General features: G+C 34.8%; 1 protein-coding gene and 1 long non-coding RNA gene across 2 annotated transcripts in view; both read right to left on the bottom strand.

Annotated features, from left to right (window-relative positions):
* The window catches only part of LOC122323165, a 27,692-nt gene extending 25,540 nt beyond the window's left edge, over window positions 1-2,152 (bottom strand). Inside the window, exons 1-3 of the long non-coding RNA XR_006246957.1 lie at window positions 2,093-2,152; window positions 1,867-1,925; window positions 891-959 (exon numbers count right to left, since the gene is read on the bottom strand). This is a non-coding gene — a long non-coding RNA (uncharacterized LOC122323165). The remainder of the gene's footprint in view (window positions 1-890; window positions 960-1,866; window positions 1,926-2,092) is intronic.
* A 1,318-nt stretch (window positions 2,153-3,470) lies between these two features.
* Window positions 3,471-14,263, bottom strand: part of LOC122323148 (sucrase-isomaltase, intestinal-like) — a 46,891-nt gene continuing 36,098 nt past the window's right edge. The window contains 8 exon segments of the mRNA XM_043216816.1: window positions 3,471-4,456; window positions 5,707-5,868; window positions 6,385-6,434; window positions 7,650-7,738; window positions 7,953-8,077; window positions 8,243-8,299; window positions 8,729-8,813; window positions 9,883-10,031. Of these exon segments, the coding sequence (XP_043072751.1) occupies window positions 4,376-4,456; window positions 5,707-5,868; window positions 6,385-6,434; window positions 7,650-7,738; window positions 7,953-8,077; window positions 8,243-8,299; window positions 8,729-8,813; window positions 9,883-10,031 (798 nt within the window). The 3' untranslated portion in view covers window positions 3,471-4,375.

Genomic DNA, 14,263 nt, shown 5'->3' with positions numbered 1-14,263 from the left:
TACAAAAAAATACTGCTACTATGTAAATAGAATACTGCTTTAAAAAAAATGCACTTTTATCATTTAACAGTATAACAGTGAATGAAACAATAAATGAAAAAGGGTCACCAATAAGCTGTTTACAAATTCAGTATTGAATTTTGTGCATAACAATGCAATTGTAGAAAATTATTTTAATAATTCGTAATTATTGCCCAGCAATGATTTATTATGTTATATTATAAAAACAGTGGAAAATTAAATATTAGGATATAACATAATTATTATAATATATTATAATTTAACAATTACAACTATATTATTTTTTAAATACTAAATAATAAACATAAAACATTACCTAATGCTAAATTATTATTGTAATTAACTATTATATATTTTTATAATTAATGTAACATACATAAAAAAATACAATTAAAGCATTATATTATGTGTTATTATTTTTACATATTTTACAAGGACATTAAATATTATAAATAGAATTATATAAAATGTAATTATATAACACAGATATAGTTATTATAATTTCTAATATAATATAACATAGATACTGATGTGGAAAGTTGGACATTTCAAAGGTAATAAAAATATATAATCTGTAATGTAATGTAAAATACGTAGTGAAAAGCTGAAGGCCATCACTGTTTTATTCGTTTTATTAAGCTCAAACGCTTCTTTTTAGATTGCATTTAATTAACGTTGCGATACAAAAATACAGCTTCGATTGAATTCCAATTCCATCATCTGACTATTTTGAATTATAAAAAGTTCCTAGCCGAGCTAGGGTTTTTAAACTAGCTGCAGTGTGAACAGAGACTAACACTGCGGCAGAACGAGCTCTGCACATGTGTAACATCTGCTTTGAAACTGGATCTAAACAGAGAGATAATAACCTGACTGTGAGAGCACTTCTCGGTCCTCGGGAGTCGTACACTTCTCCAAATCAACGGCTGATAAAATCACTGCAAGATGAATGTGGAGGGTCAATACCACACCGCTGTACCACACTTTACAAATTCAGTGCAAACCGGTGCTCTTTCTAAAGTAATGAAAGCCTCGGTTCAGAAAAAAACAAAAAAACATTGTCATGTAAATACAACAAAAAAGCTGTATTTTTTATTTCAAATTAAACTATATTTTTCATTCACATTCTAAGAGCAATAAAATATTACAATTAAATAATTATATAACATTATATAACATTTGATTGTAATATATTTACATTTATATATTGATATTTTCCATATATATATATATATATATATATATATATATATATATATATATGCATTGATATTTTCTATATATGCATATATATATATATATATATATATATATATATATATATATATATATATTGATATTTCTCTCTCTCTCTCTCTCTCTCTCTATATATATATATATATATATATATATATATATATATATATATATATATTATTTGATAATTAATTATATTTTATTATATTATATTTTTGTATGTAGTAAAAATTTTTAACATCAATGTATTTCAATGTAGTATTTCAATGTAGTAAAATCAGTTTTTTTTGCACATTAAATAATTTCAAAGCCTTCATGCTAAACATTTGCCAATCACATCAGATTTTTTAATTATTATTTTATGTGTGTGTTTTGCAAAACTTTGCTTATAAAGTAACACATTATTTCAGATAAGAAATGCAATAAAAGTTGATTGCATTTTTGACAGGGGCAACTAGTTTAAATACAAATTAATAAAAAAAAACACACACACACAAAACAAAGTGCGTGAACATTAATTGTATTTTTCGATTTCGCTTGAATAAATAAGCAGAACGTACTTTATTAAACATCATATGTATTCTATATGCTCGTCTTGTGGCGTTTTACCTTTCAGGCAAGCCGTTTGTCGCGTCAAATCACTGTTATTGCAGACTACAAGTCAGTATCTGCGCATGTAGGAAACACAAGCACACACGGTGCATTTTAAACAGTGTTTATCTACACATTCATAACACAAATGAATTTCAAATCAGACCGAATAGTTTCAGTTCGACCCGACGCGCGCGCACGCACACACACACACACACACACACACACACACACACACACACACCTGTCACAGCCAGTGTGAAGTGAAGCATAAGCAGCTGCAATTACCAGGTATCGCCCCCCCCCCCACCGCCGTCAGTGGCGCGCGAGTGAAGAGAAAATAGCGTGGGCGCGCCTCCGTGTCACAGTCACGTGGTGAAATGACTCGTGAGGAAGCGCTCTGTTATTGGCTCTGTCAGCGATTCAGCGTCGCGTTAAGATTGACGGTACGAGCGGGAGCGAGTGTGTGTGTGTGTGTGTGTGTGTGTGTGTGCCTGCTATTGAGGGTTTACCTGACAGAATGCAACGCGTCTGTCTAAAAGCTGAGCTTTACAGAGGTTTTATGAATCGTATTGTTTCAGGTGTCCTCTTTTAAGGCGGTGCTGTTTTATTTCAACGGATGAATTGTTAAACGGACGTGTTCATCAACATTTTGGTTCAAGTAGTTCCTGAAGTATTTATTCATCTTAAAATGGTTTTAGTTTAATTTCAAGTGTCATACTAATAATAAGAAATTGCATATTTTAACAAAGATTGCAACCACACTATTTATTGCAGTTTTATAGCAAATAAAGAATAATTTGAATGGTTTTACCTTAATTGCCAATAAAGACAGTGGCAGTGATTTATACAAAATATTTATATATATGTGTGTGTGTGTATATATATATATATATATATATATATATATATATATATATATATATATATATACACACACACATACAGTATATAAAATATTTTGTATAAAGTAAATTCTTTTCAATGTCGTTATTGGCAACTATTATTACCAGTGACACCATTATATATATATATATATATATATATATATATATATATATATATATATATATATATATATATATATATATACTAAAAACACAATAAAGATAATAAAAACTCCATGTATAACTCAATTTTTTTTTATGTATTTCACATGAAATCATGTCACATCAGGAAAACAAAGCGTTAATGTTCTGGATCAGCCTGTGTCAATGTTTTCTTTGCGCTTTCGTCCCTAATTCATGTTTCGTCTAATGTGTTCCAGCATACAGACATGGCAAACACTCACAATCACATATCGATGCTTTGAAGTCACTCGAGTGCGCGTTTCATCTTTCGTGTCATCTTTTTGTTGTTTCCCTCTATTTTTTATTTTTTTTTAATTTTTTTCACGAATGCTTTCCTCTCAATCCCAGTCTTTGTTTGGAGGGTTGCTTAAATCAAGACTACATTCTCTGTCTGTTTTGATTTATTTGAATCAGATTGATTGTTTTAATGCACCTGACTTTTGACTGATGTCTGGATTGCGTGCGCGCAGGAAAGAAACAAAAGACATTTCTTCAGAGATTAAAGCAAATATTACCATAAAATCAGCAAGTCAAATCAGTCCCAGGCTTCCCGAGGTTTAAATCAGTTTATTGCAGTTTTAAAAATCTTTCTCCGCGGTACAGCTGTATTGTTCCTTCATATATCACTTAACGGACAGCGCTGAACTTCGAATGGTAAAATTAACACAACCGACTCAAGCAGAGCTGATATTCTTATAACACAGAAGTTAGAAACTTCCTATAAACTCCATGAATAATTGTATGTTTCCTCGCTGCCTGACTAGAGAAGGAGAACTGCTTTTTTTCTTGTAAAACCCCCCAGAAAGCAGGATCGCTGTTCTTTGCTAATTAAATACAAGCTCTGGATAAACCCCTTTCACATAATAGAAAACCCAAATAATTACAGTCTCAGTCAGAACGGCTCCAGATTAAAAAAAAGCTTCTCAATTATCATTGTTTTTGGCTAGCTCTCTAAATATCGAAGGCACACCCTTCCCGCCCTCTTCCCCGCGGCGTCCATCTCTCCAGCTCGCCGTGATTGCCAATTAGAGCAGAAATCAATTTACAGTCTCCATTGCTTAATTGATATCATTATGTTTACTGTAGAATGAATAATTGATTATTGTATCATTACTTCAAACCGTAGTCGTGCGTGAAACATGCCCGGCAGGTAGCCGCTGCCGAGAGGTTTTCTCGTTAAAAAGCTGTGATTGTCGATAATTAAGGGTTATCGTTATATTCCCACTTCCCCAAGTGCCGGCATTACAGATTCAGTCTTCCAAGTTCGGCGTACCGCTAACAATTTCTAATATCGGATCCAAACCGAAACCGATGCCAAACATTTATCTTAGAGTCCAGACGATGCCGACCATGAAAAGCTTCCAGAAGAAAGGCTAAATAAATTACTAGTTGACCAAACATTCATAAATAAAAGGTAAATAATCACGAGATTGCTCAGGGTAGACTTGTGTCCATATTCACGCTGTGGTCCAGGTGATCGTGAAAGGCGTTTCGATGGTGTGAGATTGTGACGTTGCGTCAAACTGCAGCTCCTGAATCTGAGGGAAAGGACGTAAGAGTTAATCCAACAGAAAAATGCAGCTACATTTAGCACTGCATCGCTTACTCGCCAAATACATCCTCTGAGGTCAATGGGTGCCGTCAAAATGAGCGCAAACAACTGATTAAAAAAAAATCCAAACCACTCCAGTATATCAATTTATGTCTCGAGAAGCAGAAAGCTGCATGTGTTTGTAAAAACAAATCCATCATTAAGGTTAAAACGTAATCCATGACGCTTCCTCCAGTGAAAAAGTCTCCTGTTGTCCTCTCACATCAATACCAACCAAAATACAGTATTTGTTTTGTACTCTTTTTCTTGTAAGCAATGTTTAATCTGTGCATCTCCCGATTCAGATAAGGTGACGTTTTCACTGGAGAAAGCGATATCGTGAAATGAGAGTTCAAAACGACTTGATGGACAGCTTTTGGCTTCACAGGATGTTGCGCTGGAACTATTGTGATGTTATCGGATGTTCGGACATGACGGCACCCATTCACTGCAGAGCATCCGCTGGCCAGCAAGCGTCGGAATGCTACGTTCCTCCAAATCGAAACAAACTCATCTCCATTTTGTATGTGAGTGTGTGCACGTGTACAGCAAATTACATTTTTGGGTGAACTCGCGAGTGATCAAAGACCAATTCAGTCAATGACTTCATAATGGCATGATGAAGAAAAAGAAAAGACGTTCGAGCGAATCGTTGGGAAACGCCACCTCCGATCTGACATACGCCGCTGAGGGCAAACGCACACATGGAGACAGATGGAGCTGCCTCGCCTCTTTCAGACTTATTATGCAGTCGGGAAATACTAAGAAAGATAAATGATTTGGTGTGGGCTGGAACACTAGTTATTCAGATTCACATGCGCACAGTTTCTTTGTCATCCCCCCCCCCCTTCGATTCTTCTCATGACTCGTATAAATCTCAGTCTCTGGAGCTCCTGCCTACAGTCTTATTAATAGAAACCGTGCGGTCGATGAGCATACAGCTTTTAAAACAGGTCCAGGAGAACGTAAGAGAACGTAACCTTTCTGTGTAAGCTTACTGGGCACGAATGACAAGGATGGAGGACAAGGAAAACTTAAAAAATACAAGGAGGAATCAATAGCGTGAATGCATTCGAATGTTTACCTTCCAAATCAATAGTTCAATAGTTACATTTTTTATTACTGTTCTCAGCATAAGTTAAAGCACCTTCAGTGTGTATGAATATAAAAAGCATTTGTTTGCATGAAGCGTCTCACCTCGGGGTTATACGTGAATAACAAGGCGGCATCGGGTTTTCCGTTCACTTTCATGGTAACCTGAGTGACGCTGCTATTTACACCCCAAACCCTCACGACACCCAGGGTCAGTCTGTCCGCCTCGGCCAGCCCGTTCACGGAAACCACGCTGGTAAGAGCACGCTGTAAACATAAATCACACAACACAGCCGTCACACACACGTGCACATTCACAGTATAAGCAAAAACGGCATCGCCAATGACAATCAAGTCACAATGTAAAAGAAATTGGACTGGTTTCTCGTGACTTCCGATTTAGATGTTACTAGAACAGGATGAATAATAACAGTTTCTGCATTTATGTAACATCTGGGCTGAGACAACTCAGCCCAGCTGAGTCTGACCTCGTTTTACAAACAGTTCTCGACTCCATAGGGCCGTGTTTTCCCCGCCGCTCAAATAATCTCAGCACATACGACATCAAACCCACAGAGCTCTGACCTGGGCCAAGTGGCCTTGAGCTGCTACAGCATGAAACAGTTTTGGATCTGGATTTGTTTATAAATAGAGAGTGGCCACAGATGTTTGGCTTCAAGTGAGATGGACAATCTTAGACTCCCCATTGGATTTTAATGACCACCGTCCAAATAATTCTGAAAGAACCGCACGCTTGGCTTTCTTCATAACATTTTAACGTACCTCTTGCACAGAGAAGGATGTCAAGAGATACCGGTTATTCTGAACGGTATCTGTAATAAGAAAGAATAAAATGAAGATTAAGGCGAGACACTGCAGGGGAGTAGGGTAAAAAAACAACAACTAATAGTTACTTAACTAGTTGATTCATTACATTGATGATTGCAAACATTTTTTTAAGTTCTCTAAAACATTTAGTTTAAATATGCAAATGAGGCATTATTTATTGAAGTACGCCCAAATATGCATAGGTTTCTAAAACAAAAATCGACATTTTTCGACATATTAGAGTCAAACGTTTTTACAAAAGGAATTCTGGGTATCTCATTTTGTCTCTCCGTAACAGAAAATACTTTTTACAATACATTTTGACAGTTTTTTTTTGGAGGAATAAAATGTTGTATATTATCAAGGAAGTTATATATGAACAAATCTCTCTGGAAAAACCTTAAGGATAAAATGTAAAGTTCGGTATACAGTACGTAAGCGCTACGAAGTGGAGATATACGGCTCAACGTAGGATAAAAAAACTGCAAAAAATGCAATAAATCCAAAAAAAGAGCAATAAATACCACACAGGCTCATTGGAAATATGTGCTTCTTTGCTAAAACTCAAAAACATGCCTATACGTACAATTCACTGCGGTGAAATGAGAACCAGAGGCAGTAATACGCTATCAACGTTTATTCCTTTTCACGCAAGTCATGATTACAGGGGCAGTTTAGTGACGAATCGAGACTTACTTTCTCATGTTTCTTTGCACAGTACTGTGAAATGATTTTATCATAGTGCATGATGAGTGCAGTGCTGTAACGGGTGCGCTACAGAGCAAGTTTACTACAGCCAATTCATACAGATGGAGCTGGTTAAGTGTCAAAATGTGTTATAGTAGAGTGTTTTATATCTTTTATTAACACTGTTTAGGGTTTATGTTTATCTCATTTTCCAAAACAACTGAGCACGAGCCTTTTAGCACCGCTTACTGGACAACTGTCACATATGCAACCAACATTGCCAAAGTCAACTTCGTCTGTTTTGGATAATAACGAATGCAACTTCAGCACAACTCTCTGAACATTCATTTTAAAAGTGTCACAAAATGCTGCAAGCAGCAATGTAATCATTTTGAAGAACTGTCGTATTTGCACATATTTCCAGCGAACGGGGTTGAATGAATCATTAATGGAATTGGAAACATCAGGCAGACGTCACCATTAAGTTCCCCGTTATTTTTATTCTCACGGACACACAACCACACAAAACTCACCGATTCCCTCTCCGTCATCCCAGAACAGGGATCCCTTCGCTACACCTCCATCATTAAGCGCGACAATCAGACCCAAAGGATTCTGACGACTGCAAGAAAAAAATACAACGCTTTAGAAATACACTCGCATTTACATATTAGCAGTTATTCGGTTTTCAGACACTTGCTCATCTTGATAAAGGTGTGAACTCTTAAAGAAGGAGAAATGGCCATATAAAAGAAAACTTGACTGCTTCTGGGGCAAGAACAGTATGCAAGTACAGCAAAAGGGCCCATTAAAGAGGGATTAAGACATCGTTTCACCTGTTGCGTGTGTTGGTCTCTGGTTTCTGCCAGGGCAGAATGTGGCCTGCTCTCACATGCAGGTTAATTTTCTCTAAAGGTGTATCCATATCCACAAACTCTCCTCCTGCTCTTATAGCTTTACCCTGGATGATAGATCACATGTAAGCGGATAAGAGACCCCAATATACAGAACACAATGCGCAGCTGAATTTGATTCAGGAGCTATGGCTTCATTAGGACTGACATGCTGATAAAGATTTGAATGCTTGCTAAAAAACTGCTTGTTTGCGTGCTGGTAAAATGCTTACCGTGTGGTAATCGTACCAGACGCCGTTTGGCAGGTATCCCTTGACCACAGTAACGCCCTTCATGAAACAAAATTAGTTTGAAATAAATTCATGAACATATAAAAGCTGCAAGTCTCTCTTAACTGGCTGAATATATACATATGCTAAATAATAATAATCAAAACATACTTTTAACTGTATTTAAAAATTATTTTAATTTTAAGTCATATAATTTAAATATTTAATTAATTTAGTGTAATATTATTATGTACACAGCCTAGATAAAAAAACTATGTATATATATATATATATATATATATATATATATATATATATATATATATATATATATATATATATATATATATATATATATATATATATATATATATATATATATATATATACACACACACACACATTATAATGACTTTTGTAATTAGTATTACAATTATTACTAATATAGCATAGTAATTAGTATAGTAATGTAACCAGGGTGTTTCATACCGGGTCCAGAGCCGGTGTGATTAGAAGAGCAGGACCCCAGAGGAACTGCCTGTCAATGCCCCAGGTTTTTTCATCTGTGACAAACCTACAGAACAGAACACAGCACCGAGAACATCATCCACTCAACACTGTACAGTTCATGAGGGAGAGAACTAAACACGAGCAAGAGAGAGAGAGAGAGAGGTTTAGAGTATGAGATGAAAACACGCAGAGGTTGAGATGCTGAACAAAACAAAAAAAGATTCCGGTAGAGGAAGGTTAGCCGGGTCACGAGAGCAGCGATATCAAAGCAGGCTAAAAAAAAAATCATTAGATACAGGAATATAAGACCAATACAGAGACAGCATTTGGGCTAAATTCTGATTAGTCATTCCCATGATGCTTTGGGGGAAATGTAATTGAAACGAGAGGATGGACTGAAAATAGTGTCAGAAAGAAAAGATGGTGTAATGAAGATATATTTGGAAGGAGCAGGACATGAATGAAGGTCTTAAAGAGATATTTCAGACAAAAAAGAGACTTCCGTCATCATTTACTCACAGGTCTCGATACATTCACAAAACTTTCTTACTGTTCTTGCTAAATTATCACAACAATGTTTGCTCAATGGTACGTAATAATGTTCTCTAAACTTTACCACAAAACATTATATGAGTCAAAGATGAAAAAGAGTTTTCAAGCATCAAAACAATAAGTATAACGCAGCTTAATTTTTTCATACATTATTATTATAGTTTTCTGACCAACCACTGGGTTTTAACCATTTGTTTTATATATTTTAACATGTAAAAGCCAGAATAATTGTTTTCATTTGTATACCCGTTAAGCTGAATGCAAAAGAACATTTTTTAATGCATATTTTAAGTTATTCGAACCATCAAAGTACACTTTGCATGATTTAATATGCTTTTGTAAAAGGCTGAAGACACTAAAATGAGACTAAAATTTCATCTTTGACCCGTGCGCATGTTTTAGTGGAATGTTCAATATGTTTAAACGTTACTTCTGCTTTCGCAAACATTCAGAGAACGTTCAAGCGACATTCGCACAACGTTCGCAAAATGCTAAAACGGAACGTTCCATTAATGTTCACATAACAAACACATAGGCAAACCCGTTTTCATTAGTCTGTAAACTAAACGGCAGACACTCACTCGTGCAGCAGGGGTCTGACCACAGTGTTTCCGTGAGCGTGGGCCTCGTACATCAGCGTGTACAAATACGGCAGGAGGGTGTAGCGAATGTTCAGCACGTCACGAGACACAGCGGCAAACTCCTGTCCCCAGGCCACGGGATCCTGCCTCTGTCAAACATCACAGTCATTTAACACGCCGCTCTGCTTTTATTATTGATCGTGATATATTTTTTTAATTGCACGGCGCTGTTTATTGTGCCTTTGCTTTGCAAGGGATATTTATTGTGCAAATGCGAAGTGATCAAATAAAATACATTTTGTATTTTGTATTATCCGTGTAACTGATTTATTTACGGTGTAGATGTGGAACGACGCCGCATGTCCTGCATTATGCATTGTGACACCGTGGGAATAAATACTTTAGCTCCGAACTATATTTCGTATTTGCACGATTCAAATCCGTACAGCTGTGTCCCGCTGAATCCAGACATAACTGTGCACCCTGTTCATCATCTGAGCCCGTGTGTGTGTGTGTGTGTGTGTGTGTGTGTGTGTGTGTGTGTGTGTGTGTGTTAATGGTTTGTCAGACAGACAGAGGCTGTGGCCTGCGTGAGTTAATGTGCTCACAGATATAAAGGTGAACTGTATCTGATAATTATTTCTCTAGTGCCACAGGTTCACAGGTCTGGCTGCTAATGCTCGCGTGCTAACACTTAAACACTAAACACTAAATGAAGTGAGAACGCTAAGGCTAATCAACTCCTGTAAACGTCCTAAAAACAAGCTGCATATGATATTAAAGCTCGTTTTCAGAAAATGTTTTTTTGAATACAGCTAGATGTTGTCTTTTTTTTACCTGCTTATGATATTGACCCGAAAAAATATTCTTACAGTACATTAAACATAATTCTCTGAAAATGAGCCTTAATATCTAATGCGGTTTGCTTAACTAAACTTGTTTTGCTCAAAGGATATTTAAATGGGTTTAAAACTGGAAAACAAACCCAAAAATATACTCTAAGAAAATTATTATTATTTTTTTAAATTTACTATTTCTATTTACCTGATGTACTAAAATAACTGACACTAAATGAACTAAAACTTATCAAAACATATAAAAATACCCTTTATATTTGAAATAATAACTGCTAAAAACCTTTAGATTCAAAATAATAACTGTAAAAATATTTTTTAGTAAAATGTATATTAAAAACGAATTAAAAAATTGTACTGATGATAATGTAACAGATACAGTTAATAATATTTTTCTCATTAAATATTTGTATTGTCTAAATAATTTATTTAATATATTTAAAAACGACTACTACAAAAATGACAAAAAGCATTAAAATTGCTAAAAAATATTGTTATTCACAAAGCTATAAGATTCTAAAATAACAATAGGTTATGTGAAGTTGAATTTGTTGAAAGCATTGAATAATAATAATAATAATAATAATAGTGAGGGCAGCCTAAGCAAACAGACTGAATACTGTAGGTTTATGGTTCCTGTCCTTCCTTGTCCCTCTCTCACACATAAAGTGAAAACTCTTCTGCTAATGTAATGGGAAAGGCTAATATCTCTGTGTTAAAGTGTTTGAATGAACTAGACCTTCCTCCTGCTAGAGCCAACTGCTGTTCCCAGACAAAAAGCTAAATTATTCCAAATGTACTGCCCTCTGACTCCATTAGCATGTGACTTAGCGTGATGGAGAGACGGAGGAACTTGGAAACCTTGGCAGGAGCAGGAGAATTATGAGCTGAGCTGCAGAGGCCCGTCTCTCTCTGGCAGCTGGCATCGGCATCAGTACAAGGACTTCGCCAGATATTAGGAGCAAGGAAGGTGGTCTTTTTGAACTTTCTGTCGTTTACCCCCCACCAGCTTGTTTCGCTGACTTGAACACAGTTTCTACAGGAATTTGGATCATTTACTTTCACAAAGTAAATGATCTTGTTTCAAGGATAAATGAAACTAAAACTGGAAAACTAAAAAACTTTTTAATATAATGTTTTGTGCATAAGAATATGATCTGAACATGACATTTAAAAATGACATGTCATTTCATTATTATTATTATTATTATTATTATTATTATTATTATTATTATTATTATTGCATTTAAATCCATTTGTTTTGTTTTATTATTTTACCTAAACCTATTTTTATTGTTTGGAATTTAAGTGCTCTTTTGCATATTAATCCTAAAAATACTATACAAATAAATGTGAATATATACTAATACTAAATACTAAACTTATTTTGATATAAATAATATATATATATATATATGTGTGTGTGTGTGTGTATGTGTGTATTTAATAACAATTTGTGCATTTTATTTTATTATTTTATTTATTTTGGTTAAAAGACATAAATATAAAATAATGTACTAAAAATAAATTACAATTAATGCTGAAATTAATTTATTAAATTAATATAAACTATATAAAACCACGATTTGCTACTTTCGGTGCTAGTCAGAGCGCATTACCTAAAGACAAAAATGTGTTCATTAAGCAACAGAAATGCATTGAATGCTTTAAGTGAATTTCTTACATTTTTAGGAGTCCACTGCCACACAGATGACACTAAACTGATTACATTAAGTGCGTCTTATTCACTCTCCGACATGTTTTTGTCTCTATCACTTAGTAATTCAGGCCACCTTGACGCCCTCATCCTCTGCCGTTTGTCTCTGGATGACCTTCCATTTGCCTGCGTAGCCACATTAAAGCTAATGACATCTTGGAGGGGTAATTACAGCAGCAAGGGGACGTGCAGGGATAAACACGTCCGGCGAGGGCTAGAGGCCAGCCGAGGACAGTCTCTTATTGAAACTGTCATTGAGACACGCGGAGGACACCTCCACAGCGGAGCGAGTCAATGACTCGGCAGAAGAGCTGGAGAAAACGCTGTCGCGTGAGCACCGCCTGGCACTTTTGTTTTAATAAAGCCTACTAACCTCCCCGCTCTCAGGCACTGCATGTCAAATACCACCGCTAATACATTTCATGCTATTTCATAAGAGGTTTTGTTAGCATTTTTTTCCTCTGCGTTTCATTCTAGCGCAAGTCCGAAAGGAGTATGCGCATTTAATACTGCTCAAATGTTTTCTCTTTTGCTCTTTCGCCAGTTTTGTTGACTAAGACAGCGAAATGATGATGTCTTCAACCCCGATTTCTGCCAGAATTCGCAACAAATCCTGAAGGATTGTAATAGAAATTCTCACACGACTGCAATATAACACAAAACACAACCTTCCCGATGCCCTGTTCCCAAAAGGACCGTCATAATTACCAACAGGATAAAAAGTAGTTTAGGTACTTTAAAGAAAATCCTGACGGATTTTACAGTCCCAAATTCTCTACAGATTTTCCTTTAACCATTTAGACATTAGACGACATCCCAATACAATAAAAATAGGATTCTCATAATAAAATAAAATATGAACTCAATTGCACATTCACTTGTTTTTTATTAAACTTTTACAAGTTTATTTTGTGTGTAAGGTAAAATCTAAACAAATTGTAAAATAAAAAAATCAAATGAATAATTCAATTTATTCTAATCGAAATTTGTTTATTTAGTTTGAAATTATTTATTTTGGCAGATTAAATTAAATAAAATTTTAAATGAATAAATAATCTTGTATAATTAATGACAAAATAAAACAGCAAATTAAATAATCATCAATTATTTAAATTAAATTTGTATTAAATTTTTTGACAAGATTAAATTAAACAAATAGAACATCAAATATTAAAAATTATTTAATAATATTTTATTTGACAAATGATAAATATATATATATATATATATATATATATATATATATATATATATATATATATATATATATATATATATATATATATATTTTTTTTTTTTTTTATTTAACATTTAAAAGCAAAAAATATACATTTATTATTATTAATAATAATAATAATAATAATAATAATAATAATCAAGATAATAATAATCAAATCTGTGTGCTAAACTAATTCTGTGCACAGTCTTTAAGGACTTTCAGGCTACTCCAAATTCTATTTCTGTTTGTTTGTCCTTTGTTTAATCACTCATTTAGCAAAGCCGTTTCTTAATGATTGAATCCCAGGAGGGTTCTGAATAACTTTAAGCATTTAATTAAACCCCCAAATGCATCTGTTAGTAACGAAGCTGCCACGTCCACTCACTGAAGAATTTCCCCCACACCATATCGATTCCTCTCACTCCCCGGGCTTATTGGATTTTTGTGACAGGTCCCAGAACTCGCAAAGGTCACATTTTAAACAAGTGCTGGAGTGCATACCTGACAGCCCACCTGTCTTTCGGATGCCAGATATTAGTCAGAGCCTGCGCGGGAGGCCCTTTTCAACCGCCGCCGTGTGTTTTGGAGCCA

This window comes from Puntigrus tetrazona, chromosome 18 (genome assembly GCF_018831695.1).
Source record: "Puntigrus tetrazona isolate hp1 chromosome 18, ASM1883169v1, whole genome shotgun sequence".
NCBI classification, from domain to species: domain Eukaryota; kingdom Metazoa; phylum Chordata; class Actinopteri; order Cypriniformes; family Cyprinidae; genus Puntigrus; species Puntigrus tetrazona.
Note: the sequence above shows the minus strand (reverse complement) of the source record. Positions and strands in the feature narration are given on the sequence as shown.